Source organism: Artemia franciscana, chromosome 6 (assembly GCF_032884065.1).
Source record: "Artemia franciscana chromosome 6, ASM3288406v1, whole genome shotgun sequence".
In the NCBI taxonomy this organism is placed as follows: domain Eukaryota; kingdom Metazoa; phylum Arthropoda; class Branchiopoda; order Anostraca; family Artemiidae; genus Artemia; species Artemia franciscana.
Genome location: NC_088868.1, coordinates 14,403,220 through 14,426,874, shown reverse-complemented (window position 1 = coordinate 14,426,874; position 23,655 = coordinate 14,403,220). Strand labels below are relative to the sequence as shown.

At 34.2% G+C, this 23,655-nt stretch overlaps 1 protein-coding gene across 1 annotated transcript in view; it reads left to right on the top strand.

The window, feature by feature from the left end:
- Positions 1–23,655, top strand: part of LOC136028438 (A disintegrin and metalloproteinase with thrombospondin motifs 6-like) — a 195,450-nt gene that overhangs the window by 24,968 nt on the left and 146,827 nt on the right. Inside the window, exon 2 of the mRNA XM_065706281.1 lies at positions 17,627–17,715. Coding sequence (XP_065562353.1) covers positions 17,665–17,715 — 51 coding nt within the window. The 5' untranslated portion in view covers positions 17,627–17,664. The remainder of the gene's footprint in view (positions 1–17,626; positions 17,716–23,655) is intronic.

Here is a 23,655-nt window from a genome sequence, read left to right as displayed (position 1 = left end):
GAAAATAGTTTTGCAGTTTACATAATAACTTCAGCGAGTCCGAACTGAACTTCTAAAAATTTTTCAAATTTTTTTTATGTCTTAAAAAGACATTGCTTATACTTATATGAAAAGAAATTCCTTATTGATGTTTTTCTAACAACGATTTCTACTAAGCTTCAAACATTTGGTTTTCTTTTTTAAGATTTTGGAATTTATGTAATCCCTTGTCAAAATATATACAAATACTTTTGCAATTACCGTTTTTTTACAATTTAAACATGTGACAACGTCATTGCAATACTGATGTATATAAAAATGACGTCACTCACATAAATAGTTTTTTTTTCCAAAATTACGGCTCTTAGCGAGTTTTTCTCAAACTTCTGACCTATCTAAATAGTTTTTTAGGCCAGAATATATCAGGATGTCAATTTTCCCGAAAAAAGTATGGAGGCGTTTTTGACAAAAAAATACGTAATTATTGCTCGTTTACAAAGATGGTATATATATATATATATATATATATATATATATATACATATATATATATATATATATATATATATATATATATATATATATATATATATATATATATATATATATATATATATATATATATATATATATATATATATACAGGTTCCCACCTGTGAATATATACATATAGGCTATATATATATATATATATATATATATATATATATATATATATATATATATATATATATATATATATATATATATATATATTATATATATATATATATATATATATATATATATATATATATATACCGACTCTTGAACATGCAACATATTATTGTCCATGGGAAAAACAATCTGTATTCAGATCTATACTTCATTATTCTAATGATTGCCCTTGAGCTTTGTTGATGGTGATTGCTAATCGAACATTCCCTGTGTCCCCATCGTCATTTATATATCCCCCCGTGCCCCCGGCGTCCCCGTTGTTGTTGTTTCCCTGTGTCCCGGTCGTCATTTGTGTTCCGGTGTCCCAGTCTGTAATTCCTCTTTGAGTGTCGCGGTCGTCATTTATATTCCCTGTGTCACGGTGTCCCGGTCGTCATTTTGTCCCGGTCGTCATTTGTGTTCCGTGTCCCGGTCTGTAATTTCTCTTTGAGTTTCCTGGTCGTCATTTATATTCCTGTGTCCCGTCGTCATTTGTGTCTCGGTGCTTTGTTGATGGTGTTTGCTAATCGAACATTCTTGTGTCCCTGTCGCTTTCTCCTTGATTGTCCTGGTCGTCATTTATATTCCCTGTGTCCCGGTGTCCAGGTCATCATTTGTGTCCCGGTCTGTAATTTCGTCAGTCGACAGCTGTTGGGGTGGCGCTTCGCGCCACCCCAACACCTAGTTGGTGGGGCCGCTTCGCGCCGCCCCCCGCGTGCGTAAGTCGGTACGCGCCATATTAGTTACGCGCCATTGTAGTTGTGTCCCTATGTCCCACCTGTGAATATATATATATATATATATATATATATATATATATATATATATATATATATATATATATATATATATATATATATAATATATATATATATATATATATATATATATATATTATATGATTTTTAACTACGTAAAACTTGCGAATATACAACATTCTTTGCTGTCCCATTGTCTGTACATATAAATAGATTGTCATGTTTACCGACTCTTGAACATGCACCATATAATGGTCCATGGGAAAACAATCCGTATTCAGATCTATACCTCATGATTCTAATGATTGCCCTTGAGCTTTGTTGATGGTGATTGCTAATCGACCATTCCCTGTGTCGCCGTCATCATTTATATATCCCCCTGTGCCCCCCGGCGTTCCCGTTGTAGTTGTGTCCCTTTGTCCCGGTCGTCATTTATATTCCCTGTGTCCCGGTCGGCATTTTTCTCCCGGTGTCCCAGTCTGTGATTTCTCTTTGAGTGTCCCGGGCGTCATTTATATTCCTTGTGTCCCGGTGTCCCGGTCGTCATTTGTGTCCCGGTGTCCCGGTCTGTATATCCATTCGTTTTTGAATTGGCCTTTTTTTTAGTTTTTAGTTTTTTACCTTTTTTTGTTTTTTTTTTTTAGTTATACCTCATGATTCTAATGATTGCCCTTGAGCCTTGTTGATGGTGATTGCTAATCGAACATTCCCTGTGTCCCCGTCGTCATTTATATATCCCCCCCGTGCCCCCCGGCGTCCCCGTTGTAGTATTGTCCCTGTGTCCGGTCGTCATTTATATTCCCTGTGTCCCGGTCGTCATTTGTATCCCGGTGTCCCGGTCTGTATATACATTCGTTTTTGAAATGGTATACGATGAAATAAATTTTTGTATTTTCCCCCTTTCTTTCTTTTTAGTTTTTTTTATTTTTTTTTTTTTAGTTTTGTTTTTCTCCTTTATTTTTCATTTTTTTTCCTTTTTTTATTTTTTTTTCTTTTTATTTTTTTTCTTTTTTTAGCTTTTTTAGTTTTTTTATTAGTTTTTTAGTTTTTTTTCTTATAGTTTTTTTGTAGTTTTTACCTTTTTTTAGTTTTTTTTAGTTTTTTTTTTTTTTACTTATGTCCTGGTCGTCCATTTATACTCCCTATGTCCCGGTCGTCATTTGTGTCCCGATGTCCCGGTCTGTAATTTCGTCAGTCGAAAACATGACGTCAGTCGACACACAGACATGACGTCACTTGACAGACACACACACACACACACACAGACAACTATTTTTATATATATAGAAGATAGATAGATAGATGTCCCGGTCGTCATTTGTGTCCCGATGTCCCGGTCTGTAATTTCGTCAGTCGACTAACATGACGTCAAACATGACGTCAGTTGACACACAAACACGACGTCACTCGACACACAGTATATATTTTATGGGTAAATAATATATTACAATATATATATTTATATTGTATATATATATATACAATATATATATTTATATACAATATATATTTATATTGGTAAAAATCCATTCACAAACCAGTACGTGGACTAAGTCCTAGCACAAAACATTTGGGAGTGGGAAGGATCAGTGGATCTCATTAGACAGAATTTGGGAGGATATAGGAATACATATTCTGTTGGTTCAGTACTAAATTGGAATGCATATTCTGACAAAGCTATATACACAAAGGAAAAAACTGATCCAACTAAAGAAAAAGCTTGCTGTTTACGGGGAACTTTAAAATAAAATAAAATAAAATAATTTAAAAATAAATAATAAATAAAAATATAAATATAAAATAAAATAATATAAATAAAATAATATAATAAAAATAAAATAAAATAATATAAAATAATATAAAAATAAAAATAAAATTAATAATAAATAAAATAATTTAAAATAAAATAATAGCACCATGTGTCTAGAAAAGGTTGGTTTAAGGGATCCAAATTAGCCAAATCTCCTCTTAAATTCACAAGTTCATTGCAAAGCTGGGTCTCTTTGTTAAATGGAAGATTCCGTGGTCTCAAGTCACGAAAACCTAGGGGGTGGGGGGCAAAATGCATTTTCAATACATAGGATGGCAATTTTGTCATTTCTTTCAATGAAAATACAAACGAATCTTCAATGAAAATGCCCCAAAAACATTATTTTTCAAAATATAGAGGGGAAGGAGACAAAATCTAGTGAGAAGAACCCCCTCCTTCAGTTGACACCACTGGGAAGAACTTCTCTTCCTTCTTCTGAAAGCCTTTTTTTAATTTTACCTGCATATAGAAGTAGTATAGACTAGATTTAGTACTAATACAATGAAGTATAGATAGATAGATAGATAAGTGTATTTCAAAAACCCGTGGGCCATATACACACAAAATATAAATAAATAACAAACAAGCAATGAAATTAACAACAGTACGAACACGCACAAAAAAAAACAGAATTCAACGCAAAAAGTACCTAATCTAACTACAAAAGAAATTAATCATATAAAACTTTTTCTTCTTATTAAAGATTTTTCTATATATACTCCCACTCGAAATATTGTGGTTGGGTTACTATTTTGTAGAATACCCGGAAGCATCAAATTAATCCCATGCAAATAAATTTCCCGTAAATCCAAGAGCACCGGGCATTTCCGGAGAAAATGATCCAAGTCTTCATCATCATCTTTACAAAGAGGACAAAGATACCGCCTATCAGGACCAACTATCATTTTATTTTTGCCGAATGTTTTTTGCCTGTTCTGGATTGGAAGACAATTTGCCCTAAGCTGAATCCAACGACGTAGAATCATAGCCGGTAAATTAAGTTTAAAATAAACTTCCTCCCCAAAACTAGGTTTTGCCTGATTATAATGTTGTAGGGTTGTAGAATCAAGAACCAGCCCTTGCCAATGCTTAATTTCCTGACTCTCTAATATAAATCGTACCTGGCTTTCTAAATTTGCTGGTACATCGCGAGAGCAAAGACCATTATTCCATAAATAAGGCATTCCTACTTTTTCTAGTAATGATTTAATTTGGGATGGCCACGAGGTTTTTAAACCACATTTCAACATCTCTTCATATGCCACTCTTACTAGTCTATCTTCATTACTCTTAGTTAACTTCAACCAGAATCTAAGCATTAAAATATACCTACGTAGCTTTAAAGAAAACAGGCCCATATCACCTTTCAGAATCTGTGAATGAGTTGTCAATGAAGTATACTATATAGACTTCAAAATTATATAATATTCAAATTTATAGTTCTGAAACAAACTGTCAACAAGGATAAAACCGGGGGACCACGTCTTTTGGCTCTAAATTGACATGACATCCGCTATGTCACTTTCACTGCCGACAAATTAGTTCCCTATCTTGAAATATGTATTTATCTTGTTCTATTATTTTCCTCCCTGCATTTTTTTCTTCCTAGCATTTCCTCAATCTGGGAAAACACAACATCGTTGACATATTTAAATATCCGTTATGCATAATGAGTTCTTTGATATAACTTGAAGATTGTGCGTCAAAAGTCTACAAATCTTGAATAGGGCTTCGGTTGTAACTCTGTCCCCTCACAAATAAATTAGTGGAAAACTCCACTCAGCTGAAAAAGTAAAAGATGCACTCTCATTATCTTACGAAATTAAATTGAAAAACAAGTTGGTACTTCCGTGTTATAGCGACCACATTCAAGCTCTGATCCGAATTTGGAGGTGTCTGCATTTGGAGATGATTAGCTTAGTCTCTGTGAGATATTAAATAAAAAAAAAACAAGTTTTTTTAACTGAAAGTAAGGAGCGACATTAAAACTTAAAACGACCAGAAATTACTTCGTATATGAAAGAGGCCTTCCTCATCAACGCCCCGCTCTTTACGCTAAAGTTTGACTCTTTCTCTCAATTCTTCTTTTTAAAACAGTAAAAAACTTTAGCGTAAAGAGCGGGGCGTTGATGAGGAAGCAGCCTCTTTCATATACGAAGTAATTTCTGGTCGTTTTAAGTTTTAATGTCGCTCCTTACTTTCAGTTAAAAAAACTTGTTTTTTTTTTATTTAATTTCTGGACGTTTTTGAATCAATGCATGTTTTGATTTTGGCTCTCCGCAGAGGAATAATTAAAACAAAATTTGCATTTTTTTTTTTTTGGCTAAATGGCTTTCTCATAATTTTGATCGAATGATTTTGAGAAAAAAAGAGCGGGGGAGGAAGCCTAGTTGCCCTCCGGTTTTTTGGTTAATTAAAAAGGCAACTAGAATTTTTGATTTTTTACGAATATTTTTATTAGTAAAAGATTTACGTAACTTATAAATTAGCTTAAGTAAAGAACTTTTGTATTCTCATATTTTTATTACATATATGAGGGGGTTCCCCCCTTGTCAGATCCTCGCTCTTTACATTAAAGCTTAAATTTTGTCCCAATTCATTAAGAATGACCCCAGAATCACAAAAGCTGTAGAATAAATAGTTGAAATTACTAAAAATACTTTAGCGTAAAGAGCGAGGTATTAGGAGGAGGTGAGCCCCTCAAATGGGTAATAATTTCTGTTTGTTTTAAGTTTTAATGCTGCTCCTTACTTCCAGCTGAAAGAACTTTTTCATATTTATTTTTTCATTTTTTTTTAAAATAATGCTAGTAAATCCTGCGTTCCCTTCATGGAGATTTTCTTCCGCCATGACAAACTATCGATGGAAAGTTCCCCCAGCATATCCCCCTCTTTTCAACCCCTCCCCCAACCAGAAAAATCCTCCTGAAAACGCCTGTACACTTCCCAATAACCATTACTATATGTAAGCACTGGTCAAAAGTTTGTAACTTGTTGCCCCTCCCACGGGGACTGTGGGGGAGTAAGTCGTCCGTAAAGACATAGTTATAAGGTTTTTCGACTACGCTGAATAAAATGGCTATCTCAGAATTTTGATTTGTTGACTTTGGTAAAATAATTAGCTTGGGAGGGGGCCTAGGTGCCCTCCAATTTTTTTGGTCACTTAAAAAGGGCACTAGAACTTTTCATTTCCGTTAAAATGAGCCCTCTTGCAACATTCTAGGACAACTGGGTCGATACGATCACCCCTGGGAAAAAGAAAAAAAAAACAAAAAAACAAATAAACACGCATCCGTGATCTGCCTTCTGGCAAAAAATTCAAAATTCCACATTTTTGTAGATAGGAGCTTGAAACTTCTACAGTAGGGTTCTCTGATACGGTGAATCTGATGGTGTGATTTTCGTAAAGATTCTATGACTTCTAGGGGGCATTTCCCCCTATTTTCTAAAATAACGGAAATTTTCTCAGGCTCGTAACTTTTGATGGGTAAGACTAAACTTGATGAAACTTATATATTTAAAATCAGCATTAAAATGCGATTCTTTTGATGTATGTATTGGCATCAAAATTCTATTTTTTAGAGTTTTGGTTACTATTGAGCCGGGTCGCTCCTTACTACAGTTCGTTACCACGAACTGTTTGAAACTTCTATGCAGGTATATTTTAGTTAAACTTTTAATATGTAGAGTTTGTTAGGTATGGTTAGGTGAAGTTAGGCTAGGGATTTAATATAGTGCGTTCTGGGCTGCCTGCTTTGAATATCTGCTGTAGTTTCCAATATTTTGTTACTAAAATATTATATTTTCATCATATTTTCGTATATATCATTAGGATTAACCTAACTTCACTTCTTTGGTGTGGTCGCTATAGCACTTAAGTACCAACAAGTTTTTTCAACTGAAACTAAGGAGCAACTTTAAAACTCAAAACAAATAGAGAGTATTCAGAATATGAAGGCACCTGCCCAAGGCCGTATCAATGATTTTTGTTCGCGGGGAGGGTTACATTTTAGGGGAGGGGGCTTACAAATTTTTTTTAAAACGGATCAGAAATTTATTGATATGCATTTTTTAGTACGTCTTTACGGGTAGGACAAAAATTGAGAGGGGGGGCCAAACCCCTAGTCCAGTCCCTGGATATGGCCTTGTGGCTGCCTCTTCATTAACCTTCGCTCTTTACGCTAAAGTCTTAAAGTTCTTTGAAAATAATTTTCATTCAAATTCATCGGCCTTTGTGTTTCAGCAATCTTTCTTAAAGAATTGTGACCAAAAGTTAAACTTTAGTGTAAAGAGTAAGAGTTGAGGAAGGAGCAACCCCCCTCATTGGATTAATTTCCGTTCGTTTTAAGGTTTAACGTTGCTCCTTAGTTTCAGTTGAAAAAGCTTATTTTTTAAAATCTAATTTCTGACCTTTTTCAAATCATTCCAAGAAACCCTCTCCCTCTACCACCATGTAAAAATTTATTTAAAAAAATCACAAAGAAAAATACACAAAAGAAAAATTTGCCAAAAAGCCTTATGGCTTGTGTGATCATTCTCGAAACTACAAAACAAATCAATTATCAATGGATTCCCCTAAAAAGCTAAAAAAAAACAAAACAAAGAAAGGTCACCACTTGAGGTGAAAGGATTACAATAACCTAATATAACAACACTTTTATGCACTATTTCCCTACTTTATCTATATATAAAAAAGAAAAGAAAAAAAAACATAAATCATAAATACCAAAACAATGGTCCCTAAGCAACCCACGAAAAGTTGACCTATCAGTGTCTTGAACTATCAAACAGTTCGTCGTAACGAACTATAGTTGGCTAAGCAGCGACCCGGCTCAATAGTAACCGAAATTCTAAAAGATGGGATTTTGATACCAATAGTAACATCAAAAGAATCGCATTTTAATGCTGATTTTAAATATATAAGTTTTATCAAGTTTAGTCGTACCCATCAAAAGCTACGAGCCTGAGAAAATTTGGCTTAATTTATAAAATAGGGGGAAACATCTATTTTCTAAAATAGAAACTTAATTCTACCAAAAGATATTATAATAAAATAAATAGACAATATTTTAATAAAGTATAAAATAGAAAATATTTTCATGGTATCTTCACGAAAATCAAACCATCAGATTCAGCGTATCAGAGAACCCTACTGCAGAAGTTTCAATCTACTATCTACAAAAATGTGGAATTTTGTATTTTTTGCCAGAAGACAGATCACGGATGCGTCTTTATTTGTTTTTTTTTGTCAGGGGTGATCATATCGACTCAGTTGTCCTAGAATGTCGCGAGAGGGCTCATTCTAACGGAAATACAAGCTCTAGTGCCCCTTTTTGAGTGACCAAAAAACTAGAGGGCACCTAGGCCCCCTACCATGCACATTTTTTCCCAAAGTCACCGAATCAAAATTTGAAATAGTCATTATGTTCATCTTAGTCGAAATCCTAATAACTATGTCTTTAGTCGAAAACGAACAGAAATTATTCCGTATATGGATGCTGCCATCCCCTTCTCAACGCCTCGCTCTTTACGCTAAAGTTGTTTTTATTGTTTTAAAAAGTAGATTTGTGACAAAGAGTGGGGCGTTGAGGAGGGGACAACCCCTTTCATATACGGAATAATTTCTTTTCGTTTTAAGTTTTAATGTCGCTCCTTACTTGCAGTTAAAAAAAACTTTTTTTTTCAATTTAATATCATAAGGAAGGGACTCCCATATAGAAGGATGAACATGGCGAATCGAAAATGTAGACCTTGTAGACCTTTTAATTGGTTTTTTAATCGCTGACGAATTACTTGACTAATAGAGTTTTATTTTTACCAAATAATTTTTTTATTTAAAGGTTTTGATAAACAAATTTATCACCAGTGTATTAAATTTTAGTAGATTTTTAATTGTCTCCGAATAAGAACAAGATGTCTCAAGAGGCTTATATTTTCCTGTGTTGGAAACTATACCCGTTTTTCTTTGTTTTAATCTATGTTCTGATCGGGATAAGAAAATATTAGTTGTCTCATTCACTTTCATTTTCTTACCTTTTCAAAAAATTAATTGTATTCTGTTCCATTTACTTAATAAATAATTAATTGCATATTTTTTGTTATTTATTCTAACTATAAAAAGAACACTGTCTGCAAAGATTTTATAATAAAATCATAAATATAAATAAAAAATTATACGGATCTTTACAGCGATTTTCTTTTAAATTTTATGTTACATTTTGTATCGTGTAATATTCATCACCAAATTTCAATTTAAGTCAGAATTTTGGCCAAAATTTCACCAAGGAAGATAGGTTCCAAGGTGGCTCCGAAAATTCTATTTGATTTCTATTCCAAAAGACATTTATTATTAATTACTTTCTTTTTCTTATTGTTTTTCAAACAAATTAATTACCATTATTGTTCAATCTTTGTCAATTATCAATGCGTGTTTTGAAAGTATATTTACAACTGTATGGCACCTTTTCGCTGGAGACTTAACTGGCTATCTTGTAATATTTTATGGCTTACAAGTTCGTCTCTAGTATAAAATTGTTGATTTGTGGCACAAATTAGTATAAAGTGGCATTTGTTCTGGCGGTATATCTTTCATTACCTTATATGGGTACTAAGACTCTTAGCTTCCGAACAGTTCCGACTCTTAGCTTCATTAACGAACAGTCTTTCAATTTTATATAAATATTGGTTTAGTATGATAAAGCATTCCCGGATGAGGGGTTTTGGACTCGCGAAAGAATGAACATTATCTTCGGCTTTACATCAAGCTTTTCTCATGCAAAACTGGGGGGAGTGCTATTCCTCATTATCATTCTGAATTATTAAGTCAAATATATTCCTGAGAACTAATCGGTTTAAGCAATAAATCATCCTCTCTCCCACGTTTGAACCTAAAAATCGTTACCAAAAAAGTAAAAGAAATGATGGACTAAACCTTTGGAGCTTCAACCCCTCCCCCCGAACAATCATCGACTTTCCCCTTAAAATCTGTAGATAGAATGTAACAATATATATAAGTATTGATCAAAAATAATTCTAAACAATATTGTCTTTAACTTCCAGTTTCACACAAATATTGGATAAATGTGATCATTTATCACATTTCCGTATGGGCGCATATCCGTATGGGCGTGCTTAATCCGCTTCGAGATTCGAATCGGTTTTGGTATTCGGGCTTACGAAAATTACATGTGAATGTTATCTTCCACCTTACATTAAACCTTTCTCCAGTAATGTTGGGGGGGAGGGTGCTGTCCCTTATTACCATTCTAAATGATTACGTCGCATTTATGTCTGAAAATTAATGGGGAAGGGGGAGGTTAAACAGTAAATCATCCCCTCCCCAAAGTTTGATCCATAGAATCTTCCAAAAACAGAAAAGATAGTACAACTCAGCCTGTGTGTAAGTGTCAACTTTTGAACTTCAGTTTCCTTCCCCCAAATGATAACTGTCTCAGCCTCCTTTGAAAGCAACTATATAATATTATAAACGAAGAACTTTAAACTTGATGTCTGAAAGCAGAATATAAAAACAAAGGATGTTTTTTTATATATTGTTGCCAGATTCCTGTTTTGTAAGTTTTGCTTTTTTGAGAAGTTTTGCTACTCAATGCTCTTGCTTCTTTATGTATTGTTGCCAGATTCCTGTTTTGTAAGTTTCGCTTTTTTGAGAAGTTTTGCTTCTCAATGCTCTTGCTTCTTTATGCATTGTTGCCATATTCCTGTTTTGTAAGTTTCGCTTTTTTGAGAAGTTTTGCTTCTCAATGCTCTTGCTTCTTTATGTATTGTTGCCAGATTCCTGTTTTGTTAGTTTTGCTTTTTTGAGAAGGCTTTTTTGCTTAGTGTCCATTAGTGGTTTCACACTGAAGTTGTGCAGATTGCCATACAAATTATATTGTGACTCATAAACAAAATTACTCGTTTAGAGAGAAAGAAAAATCTCTATATAAAACGAAGCTTTATTTCCACAACGGTCTAATTTTGATATCTATGAACATTTGCGTCATTTGGAAGGGGGGATTGCTTGCATTCGCATATTTTTTACCCTCCCCCTTCATTTAGAAAATACATTTTGGGGATATTTTCATTTAAAAAATGCTTTTTTGTATTTTCAATGAAAAAATGACAAATTTGCCTCTTCTGGATTTTGACAAATGTACCCCTCCTAATTTTTTGTGAATTGATGCCACTGTATATGCGCTCATTTATTTGGGCCATAATGGCTTGAAATATGTGAGAGCTTACATGTGAGTGAAACTGGAATTAGTCTGAGGAGAATTATAAACTTAATGACAATATAATTAATATAATATAATTAGTTAATATAGGAATGACATTCATGCTGCAACGCTGTCATAACCAAATCATTTTTTTTTTAATCTGGCAAAGCTAACACTGAGGGAATAAATTACAGTAATCCTTCAATTATGGAGGTCATCTCTGATCGCTTGGCCATTCCAATTCATGAGAAAATTACATATGTTCTTCCATAGTCTATAAGATTTGAGTGTTTTTTGTAACTCAAGGAATTACATATGTTCGGAAATTTATGTCAGTTTGATTTAACCCTTGAAGTTTTCCATATATTCATTTCTTTTGTGGCAACGCTGCTGGAACCTGTGATAAATGAATACTTTTTGAATCTGTTAAACTTAACCATAAGATTTAAAGAAAGGCCAGTTTTGCAATAAATTACAGTATTCCTTCAATCCATGGATCTTATCGCTGATTGCTTGACCTTTCCAATCCATGGGAAAATTACATCTGGTAATCCACAGTCTATTAGATAGATTTAAGTGTTTTTTGAAACTCAATAAAATAGTTATGTTTGGAAATTTATGTCTCTTTGATTTAGCCCTTGAAGTTTTCCATATATACATTTATTTCGTGTCTCTTTTGTATTTGTTGTTTGTATTTGGTTACAAATTATCTGGGAGATAAAACTTAAGAGACATAAAAGTCGATTCGGTTGACCTGGTTTCTTTTTCGCAATGCCGCTTTTTATTTAAAATATTAGCGGTTTATTTGTGATAGTTATAAAAGGGTTGTGTTTGAATGGCGGCATTTTATTTAACAATTTTCAGAAAGCATCTTATGTAATAAATGTCTTGAGGTGACAAGTAAGCAAGGCCTGGGAATTTTCATAGAAGTTTTCGGCTAATCAGAAACTTTTATCAAACATCTGGTTGGCTCAACTCATTGCTAACTTATTATCGGCATTATTAAAATTACCTTGTAAATGGGCCCTTTATGGTATTTTGATAGCCAAAATTCAGTATATTAAAAGTAAAACTTTACGAAACGAATGATTGCTTCTGATTGAAATAATATTTATCTTGAATAACGTCTTCAAATGTTTTTCTGTGCTCGGTCCTTGTGTGCTCGGTCTTGGGGTTAAACCCTAAGGATTCTACCATTATAAGTCTTTTTTTGGAAAGAAGTATAGTATTTAATTCTTAGTGTAACATTTGAGCAACTTAGTATAGCAAATACAAATAAATACACATTCGCCATTTTATCTTCGAAAGGCCCAGAAAAAGGTTAGTGGACGGTAGCAAGTGAGGGGCTACAGGAAATTATCGTAATGTATTCGATATTTAGGTGACGGATTCTTATAACTCTGTCCCAGGGTTGTCGATTTGGAAGAGGGGTACAGGAGGTAGTTGCTTTCATGGATTTTAAAAATGCTTCTATCGCTATTTTAATATAAAAAATCTAAAAAAACTAAACATGCCCCCTCTCCTAGATTTTGTAAAATGCCTTTTTTATGTTCATAAAATTTTTTAAAAATCCTTGCCCCCCCCCCTACAGTTTCATGTATTGGCTCCCCTTGCTCTGCATCCACCTAAAATAGGTGGAACAAAATTTTTGAAACTGAAATCCTTTACCCCCTATATTTCCGTGACTACATTACATTCTACGTTACATATCCACCTAAAATAGGGGGGGGGGGAATTTGCGAAACCCATTAAAATGGTTTTTTATTTATTTATTAATTCCAAGCTGTGGTAAGTTTTGCCAAGTTTATCGCACTAAACGTTATAAATTTATGACAATACTGAAACACACTCTATGACAATATAATACAAACATACAGTTCTATGAAGACAAAAACACTATGAAAACATAGAGATCACAAAAACAACTAATACAAATAATAAAAATTCTCAAAACGGATCGTGATAAGACCTAGTTTATCAACCTAGGTCTTTATCAACTTGCCTCCCCTGATATGGGAGGCAAGTAGTTAATCTTCAAGAGAAAACTACTGATGTTGTCTAATATTAGCAAGCGAAATCATAAGGCTATATGTCGCCTATAGGCTACACCTAAATCCGTTTTTTTCCTTTTTTTAATTTACCAGATTTTCTGATATTTTGAAAAAAAATATTTGAATGAGAGAGAGTGCATGTGTGTGTGAGAGAGAGAGAGAGGGAATGTAAACGCAAGGACATTTCCTTGCGACAACGGGGATCGAACCTAGCTCTTGGCAGTTACTAAGCCTAGCTTAAACCATTCCGCTGCCACAAGTTGAACATTCAGGATATTTAAATAATACATAAAAAGAATAGGAAGATTTAGCAGCTTATCCTTGAGAAAAATAATTAGTGTCCTAATATTACACTGGAAAAACCTAGTAACTAAAAGTAAAGAGCAACTTTAAACTTGAAACGAACTGACAATCATACTTTATATAAGGGGTGGGGTGGGATAGAAAGAGATTCTTGTTGTGTATAATTGCTTCAAAAACTCCGTTTTATAGGGTTGTGATTTCTATTAGAACGAAACTCTATTCATAGTTTGTTACCAAAAACTATTGTGAAACTGTCTGATATGATTAAATAAAATAAAAAAAAACAAGTTTTTTAAATGAAAGTAAGGAGCAACATTAAAAATTAAAACGAACAGAAATTACTCCGTATATGAAAGGGGCTTTTCCTCCTCAACGCCTTGCTCTTTACGCTAAAGTTTGACTCTTTCTCTTAACTCTATTTTTAAAACAGTAAGAAACTTTAGCGTAAAGAGCGGGGCGTTGAGGAGGAAAAGCCCCTTTCATATACGGAGTAATTTCTGTTCGTTTTAATTTTTAATGTTGCTCCTTACTTTCATTTGAAAAACTTGTTTTTTTAAATTTAATTTCTGGGCGTTTTTGAATTAATGCATGTTTTGATCTTGGCTCTCCGCACATAAATAATTAAAACGAAATTTGCATATTCATTAATTGCAATTAATCGGAAGATTTTGAGAAAACAGGAGCGAGGGAGGAGGCCTAGTTGCCCTCCAAGTTTTTGATTTCTTAAAAAAGCAACTAGAACTTATAATTTTTTAAAACGTTTTCATTGGTAAAAAATATATGTAACTTACGAATTAACTTACATAACGACCTTCTATATTCGTATGTTTTTATTGCGTATATGAGGGGGTTCAACCCTCGTCGATACCTCGCTCTTTACACTAAAGCTTAGATTTTGTCCCAATTCCTTAAGAATGACCTCTGAATCACAAAGGCCATAGAATAAATAGTTGAAATTACGAAAAATACGTTAGCGTAAAGAGTGAGGTATAACGAGGAGGTAAACCCCTCATATGCGTAATAGTTTTTGTTCGTTTTAGTTTTTAATGCTGCTCCTTACTTTCACTAGAAAAAAGTTTCATATTTATTTTTTCATTGCTTTTTCAAATAATGCTAGAAAATCCTGCGCCCCCTTCATTGAAATTCTCTTCCCCCATGAGAAGTTTCTCCATGAAAATATCCTCCCACGTAACCCCCCCCCACCCCTCAACTCTCCCCCTAAACCAAAAAAATTCCCCTGAAAACGTCTGTACACTTCCCAGCAACCATTACTATATGTAAACACAGGTCAAAGTTTGTAACTTGCACCCCCTCCCACTGGGACTGCGGGGGAGTAAGTCGTCCCTAAAGACATAGTTATTAGGTTTTTCGACTATGTTGAATAAAATGGCTATCTCAGAATTTTGATCCGGTGGCTTTTGGGAAAAAATGAGCGTAGGAGGGGGCCTACAAGCCCTCCAATTTTTTTGGTCACTTAAAAAGGGCACTAGCACTTTTAATTTCCAATAGAATGAGCCCTTTTGCGACATTCTAGAACCAATCTGTCGATAAAATCACCCCTGAGAAAAAAAAAAAAAAAAAAACAAATAAACACGCATCCGTGATCTGTCTTCTGGCAAAAAATGCGAAATTCCACATTTTTGTAGATAGGAGCTTGAAACTTCTAAATAAGCTTCTCTGATAAACTAAATCTGATGGTGTGATTTTCGTTTAGATTGTATGACTTTTAGGGGGTGTTTCCCCCTATTTTCTAAAATGAGGCAAATTTTCTCAGGCTCGTAACTTTTGATGGGTATAACTGATCTATATGAAACTTATATATTTAAAATCAGCATTAAAATACGATTCTTTTCATGTAACTATTGGTATCAAAATTCCATTGTTTAGAGTTTCGGTTACTATTGAGCCGGGTCGCTCCTTACTACAGTTCGTTACCACGAACTGTTTGAAAGTTAGGTTGTAGGATTTCTATTCTCATTGGCGAATTAACTACAACAATTGGATTAATCTTGACAATCGTACAACGGGATCCGGAGAACTACTATGAATTTATCCATGGGATATGAATTTAGAATTTAGCCATAGGATCGTTTTAACTTTTAATGTTGCTCCTTACTTTCGGTTGAAAAAAATCGAGTTTTCTGATTTAATTGGAAAGACCGAGATGAATTTTGACGGTAGCTAAATCAGAAACATATTGCGGGAAATGAGTTTCAATTTGGGTTTAATCACCTAAGTTGAGGGATTCTAGAGAGCAGATTAGCTCGAACTTTGAGTGTTCGTGCAGATTTTGAGCATTCGGGTGGCGGAGCACCTTGGATTAATTAAGATTAAAATAAAAAACTTTCTTTTGGGTCTTGGTTCATAGATATTTTTTTTTCTCTTTTTTTGCTTTGATTATTATAATTATTATTAGTTTCTTTGCATATTTGTTTTTATTTTCATGATTAGAGATAGACCATAATTTGTTTTGTTTTTTATTTCCTTTTTTGTTTGTTTTGTTCGTTTGTTAAGAGTTTTATTTGTTAAGCATTTGTTATATATGTGGTCGTCAGTATCAAGTGCTTTCATGTCTTTTTTTGGGGGCAGCCACTTGGATTATGTTATGTGTTTTATCATTTCGTAATTAAACGAATCGAACTGAATTGAACTCAACACAACGACCGCATATATCCATACATTTTTGAAGGTACTTGTTAATGAAACTAAACACACTCAAGAATTACGTTTAGGTTAGATATCAGAAAACCGGTTTCATAGCCACAAAGACAAGTGATGGGTTATACAACAATTGGACTTGAGAAATTTGGCATATATGTTTGCACATTAGGGGGGTGTGTGGGGGTAAAATATTTCGACAGCTTGAAGTTAGATAACAGTGCTTATTTTATAATATGCAGAATAATTGCAGCTAACACATATTGCTTGTAGACCTGCGATACTTAAACTTAACCTAACCTAATACTTAAGTCTATACTTAAACCTAACCTAACGAAAGTGTAATTCTTGAGTGCGTTTCGGTTAGATAACACGTCCTTTTTTGGGTAGAGTCACAGAAATCTAGCCGTATCTTTCATATAGAAATATATCTTGAAGAATATGTTTTGATTTCGGACAGCTGAGCCACGAGCAAGGCCCATTTTGATATTTAAATAATCAGCTTAAGAAGAACGGTTATGAGAAAGAAATACCGGTACTTGTGTATTATTCAGAACACACTCAATAAGTGAAGTTAGGTTCCTTCGTGAAACAAACTACAATGCAGGTACATTTTACGAGAAAATCCGGTTCCATAGCTGCAAAGACAAAACTCAAAGACAAAAGGATAGGTTAGGTTAGAATTCTAAGTTGTAATTTTACAATTTTCCTTATAAAGTATTATATTTTCATCATATTTTGTTTTATTTTATTAGCTTTATCAAAAGTTTGGGCTATATATTTTCACATTAGGGGGGAGGGGTGCATTATATCAAATACCTACTTAACCTAACCTACCCACCTCTATTTAATTAAAACGTACCTGTATCGTAGTTTATTTCAGGAAAGAACCTAACTTCACTTATTGAGTGTGTTCCGAATAGTACACAAGTACCGAAATACCATTGTGTAATCGGCGATTTAGGTTTATCACTGCCATATAAGTAACTATACATAAGGGTAAATGAATAGAAGGAAATTAGAGATAATATCATTAAGGTAAATCGCTTCGTTTCCGATGTTATCCAGTCAAAGTTGATTAATGGAATCTGATAATAAGAATCTCGGTTGTTATTGTTGATGAAAATGACGAATTATATATATTTTTTTATTGCAGTCTCATTTGGGATAAGGCCTAGAACGTGAGATTGTGAAATGGGCATCGGATTTGAGAGAAAGATTATGATCAGGACTTGCATTGTGCTGGTGAGTTGTTACCTTTATATTGTTAAACTATCAAGCTTAATGTTTATTGATAACGCTAGATGATTGGGTTGGTAAGAATAGTAAAAAAAAGATGACGAATAGCATTCTTGGAGTTAGGTTGCTCTTGTCTGTAATAAAGTTATTTCGCCAATGGAAAAGAGTCTACTTTTTACAAGGGGTTCCATACTGGGTCGCTTCTTGTGCGTCGGAAGTAGTGAGTGAGGATTTCTAATTGCTTTCTGCCTCAAAATCTAAGGAGGCTTGGCAGGAGGTTGCACTCCAAGTTCTACTAGATGATTGTCTTGTGAAGGCTAGTAAAAATAGTTGTGAAGAACATTCTTGGAGTTAGATTTCTTTTGTCTGTAACAGTATGATTTCTCCAATTGAAAAAGAGCTGGCCTACATACTCCAAGAGGCTCCATACTAGGTCGATTCCTGTACGCTGGAAGAAATGAGGGAGAGTTTCTAATTGCGAATACTAGATAATTATCCTGTAAAGGATAGTAAAAATAATTGACGAATAACATTCTGGGAGGTAGACGTGTTTTTTGGATAAAAATGTGATTTCGTCAATGGAAAGAGCTAGCAATGAGGGACGGTTTCTAATTGTTATCTGCCTCAAAAGCTAAGGAGGCTTTTCAGGAGGTTGCACTTCAAGTCCATTAATAATACTAGATGATTGTCTTGTAAAGGATAACAAAAATAATCCACAAATAATATTCTGGGAGTTAGACGGGTTTTTGGATAAAAATGTGATTTCATCAATGGAAAGAGTTAATCTACTTTTTACAAGGGGCTCCATACTAGGTTGATTCTTGTACGCTGGAAGCATTGAGGGAGGGTTTCTAATTACTTTCTGCATCAAGAGCTAAAGAGGATCGACAGGAGGCTAAACTTCAAGTTCGTCAATAACGCTAGATCATTGTGTCACGAAGATTAGTAAAAACAGTTGATCAATAACACTCTTGGGGTTAGACCGCTTTTGTGGGTAATAATGTGATTCCGCCACTATTCTGTTGGACATACAGAGGAAAAGTCTTCCAACTGCTGCGTAATTTTACGAAATAACACTTCTGTTTACGCTTAAACTCGTTATTGTTAGGAGTTACTAATCAGTCAGGTTATTAAATAAATATTTCTTATTTGTAAACGAACCGTAATAAACATTTAATGTACATACTTGACCAAATTTTCGGAATTCAGAAAACGACTAATGTGAAAACTGAATAATAAGAAATTTTGTTGAATTGATTTATTTTAGCAATAAATTGACAAGATCTCCAGACAATAAAAAAAAGAAGGGAAAAATTTAAGGGACAAATAATGTTGTAATGAAAAGTGCTTCCATTTAATTTTTTTCGTATTTTGTAAAAATTTAAGAAACACTGAAATGAAAACGAATTTTCGAATGAGTGAATGAATAAATTTATGATTGAATTCGTAAACCTTTAATAAGACTGCAAATGCCGATAGAAAAAATTAAAAAAGCTTAAAAAAAGTAAACGGAAGATCTCTACTTCATATCCGGAAGCATTTATTGACAGGGAAAAAGGAAAAAAGAAGCTAGCATATACACATTAGCATAACAGCCAATTGTTACTTGTAAGTCCCTACCTTGTCTAAAAGTTTTTTGTTTTTTTTAGGCTTATCAATTTTATGAGATTTCCGTAATTTAGCTTTTGACAAACTCTGATAGTTTTTATTCTTGTTAAATCACGATAAATATTAGATGTAAAATGGTCAAACAGTTCGTGGTAACGAACTGTAATAAGGAGCGACCCGGCTCAATAGTAACCGCAACTCTAAAAAATTGAACGATACTAATAGTTACATCAGGAGAATTGTATTTTAATGCTGATTTTAAATATATAAGTTTCATAAGTTCACTTCTACCCGTCAAAAGCTACGAGCCTGAGAAAATTTGCCTTATTTTGGAAAACAGGGGGAAACACCCTTTAAAAGTCGTAGAATCTTAACGAAAATCACACCATCGCATTCAGCGTATCAGAGAACCGCACTGTAGCAGTTTCAAGATACTATCTACAAAAATGTGGATATTGGTATTTTTTTTTTGTCACAAGACCGATCACGGGTGCGTGTTTATTTATTTTTTTTTTCTTTTTTTTCAGGGGTGATCGTATCGACCCAGTGATCCTATAATGTTGCAAGAGGGCTCATTCTAACGAGAATTAAAAGTTCTAGTGCCCTTTTTAAGTGACCAAAAAATGGAAGGCACCTAGGCCCCCTCCCACACTCATTTTTTCCCAAATTTCACCGAATCAAAATTCTGAGATAGCCATTTTATTCACCATAGTCGAAAAACTTAATAACTATGTCTTTGGGGTCGACTTACTCCCCCAGAGTCCCCGTGGGAGGGGCTACAAGTTACAAACTTTGACCAGCGTTTCCATATAGTGATGGTTATTGGAAAATTAAAAGTTCTAGTTGCCTTTTTAAGTAATCAAAAAAATGGGAGGGCAACTAGGCCTCCTCCCCCGCTGCTTTTTTTCTCACAATCTTCCGATTAAAACTATGAGAAAGCCATTTAGCAAAAACAAAATAATGTGCAAATTTCATTTTGATTATTTATGTGCGGAGAGCCAAAATCAAAACATGCATTAATTCAAAAACGTTCAGAAATTAAATTAAAAAAAGTTTTTTTTAGCTGAAAGTACGGAGCGACGTTAAAACTTAAAACGAACAGAAATTACTCCGTATATGTAAGCGACTTTTCCTACTCAATGCCCCGCTCTTTACGCTAAAGTTTTTTACTGTTTTAAAAACGTAGAGTTAAGAGAAAGAGTCAAACTTTAGCGTAAAGAGCGGGGCGTTGAGGAAGAAAAGCCCCTTACATATACGGAGTAATTTCTGTTCGTTTTAAGTTTTAAGGTTGCTCCTTACTTTCAGCTATAAAACTTTTTTATATTTAATAATATTAAATACAGCCTAAGCTGAATGTAGTTACGGAAAGCTGTAAATAAACCTATTAAACAATCCGATACTATAAACTACATTAGCAGTACAGCTGTACCTAGCAAAATTAAAGAAAGAAAATAAAATTCATAGGCAGCTTTATAATTTGACCAGAGGACTCTAGATAGCGTTAATTGTCTTCTTTTTCTCGGCGATTAGCTTGAGCTTCCAGTCTTTTAGTTTCTAATAGTCTCTTAGATATATCTGTTAACATTATTGTTATGGATGGACACACAAAAATGATTCGAGGCTCAAGCCGCATAGGCTCATTGCTTCCATTCCCCAATAGCCGATGGGCTGTTGTTCCTCCCTCGCGCATGATAATTTGAGATAGGGATTGTCCATCTCCCCCTCCCCCACTGTACAATAGTCTTCCTTGGTAGTGCCGAGAATTCCGCTGTTATTTTCCCTAATTCCAAGAACCACACCCGCCAGCTTCAGATCGGTTTGGGCAGGCAAAATTAGAGGGAAGAGTCACCCACCACTTACCAGAAGTCAGTGGCAAGTGGCGCTTATCCCTGGAACCGGTACTAACAAGAGAACCATCTCGCCATCAAGAGATTTTTTCTTGCGCTACGATTGGCGCTACAGAAGTTCAGGGGAACTAACCCCCAACCATGATGGCTTCAATCCATCCAATATCGGCGGCGTATTCCACAAAATAACTTACCTCGTGTGAGTTAGCGTTAGTTGGCCAGCCTCTATTTGTGGTTGTCAAGAAGACTGTCACCTTTGCCCACAAAAGTGTCGTCAAAGAAATAAAGGAATTAAAACTTAATTCACTCTGTCTTATTACGAACATAGTGAATAACATTTATCCTAAGATCTATAGCCTCTGCTTCAAAGAAATGTTCTCATTCTCTCATTGTTTTCATACAATGTGCTTTTATTTCCTGCTTTGAAGGATCTTCCCCTCCCAAAAAATCCTACACACGTACATGCAAGATATACCTTCCAGGAGTGGCATCAATTGGAGGGGGTAGGGGCTCCTGCCCTCTAGATTTTTTGTCTTCCCAAGATTTCAAAAAATTTCATTCTTTGGCGTTTTCATTGAAGAAATATGTAAAAAAATTGTCCCCTCTTAGGTTTTGACAAATATATTTGTCCCCTAGACTTTCGTGAATTGATGCTACTTTTTCTAGTAGGATATTTGATCCAAAATTTTATTCTAGTTAAGTTGCCGCTTCTGCACTCTGTTTATTCATATATATATATATATATATATATATATATATATATATATATATATATATATATATATATATATATATATATATATATTTTAATCAGTTTGGTGAGAGCTATTAATCATGGGTCTATGATGTTCAAAAATCAAGCTTTTACCTTATATAGATTAAATTTTTAAGATAGTCCGTCCTTACATAAGATTCGAGAATTCTTAAAACATGTGCCAAAAAACAGAAGAATTATGTAAAAGTGGGATTGTTTACTTCTTCACCTTAGAAAAATTATTGACTATCTTTTCAGTTCCCTTGTAAGTCATTGAAATGGTGTCTGTCCACCAGGCTAGTGTGCAAATTGTAATGGCAGGTCTCAATTCTCTGTTCTCCATTCCTTTGAAATCTTTTCTCAGTTCCCAAATTTCATAATATTTGAGACAGTTATTCTATTATTATTCCATTGTCTTTAGATGTAGCACAATCTCTAAGAACCCATTCACAATGAAATTTTAAAATTACCAAGATTTAGCAAGCGCTAGTTTATGCCAATAATATATTTCTGATTGGCTGAAAAAATGTATAAACAGTTCTGATTGGCATAGATTAGCGCTAGCTAAACTTCGGTATTAGTAAATTTTCACATTGGATGGAGCCTAAAGTTTTCCTGGACTAAAGATTGTACTTGAATTCAAGTCGAGTCTTTGAACAGAAAGAGGGCCCTTGAGCTTGACTCAAAATCTAGGTGATTATTGACCCGCGAAAAAAAACATCCTTAGTTCGTTTTTCCATGCACCTGATTTCTCCCTTCCTTCCTTAATTATTGTTTCTTATTAAAATTTGCTTATTTTCTGAACTTATTTACTAGGTTTGATTATAGTTGTTCAATTCAGTCGGAAACTGTTTTCCGCTTAATCCAAGAAACAAGACGGATTTGATGATTGCAAAAAAGTCAGTGGCAATTTACACAAATTACACGAATCAAATCGTGACTGGTATACTAAATTTAACCCAAATAGCCCTCGGGTTGTCAAAAGAATTGCCGAAAATTGTAGTCCAGAACGTAGTCTAAAATGGATTATTTCCAGGGCCATATTCAGGGTTTCTGTCGGAGTTAGGGAGCTTTCAGAAATAATTTTTGTTCCGAGGGGGCATATAAAAATGGTTTGGAGGGGGGAGACTAAAGGTTTTTCGCATTTATTTTATGGTCAATTTACGTTTAAAATTTTGGAGGAGGGGTGGCCAAAACAGGCACCTCCCCTGGTAATGCCTGTTCTTGTTTCTGACCAATTTTTTCCCAGTATAATTAAACTATAACTAGAAAATATACTAGAACTAGAACTATAGGCTCTAACTAATTAGCAAATAAAAATTGTATTAGGAAACCAAAACCGTATCCTGGAGGGCTAGGAGGTTTGAACCCCCCGCCGAAATTTTCGCCCGACTCATAAAAATGCTAAAAGGTATCTCGTAAAAACGTAGCTAAAAGCATGTAAACGAATTTGATAATGCTTTTTTTTGTAAAACCAGACCGAAAAATACCCCCTCCCCCCGAAAAAAATCCTGGATACGGCCCTGTAAAAAACACAAGAGTAAATGCCAAGCAAATGTAAGAAACGTATTGAAAGAAGTCTCGATCAAGTAACTAAGTTACAGACGTTTGAAATTATTTTTCGCTCTATGCTTCAAGTATTCAGCTTAGTTAGAGCTTCAACACAAGTTGTGTCCAATTATCAAAAAGGATTTGAAGTGAAAGCTCCCAAAAAGGGAGTAACTGGGTATTGAAATA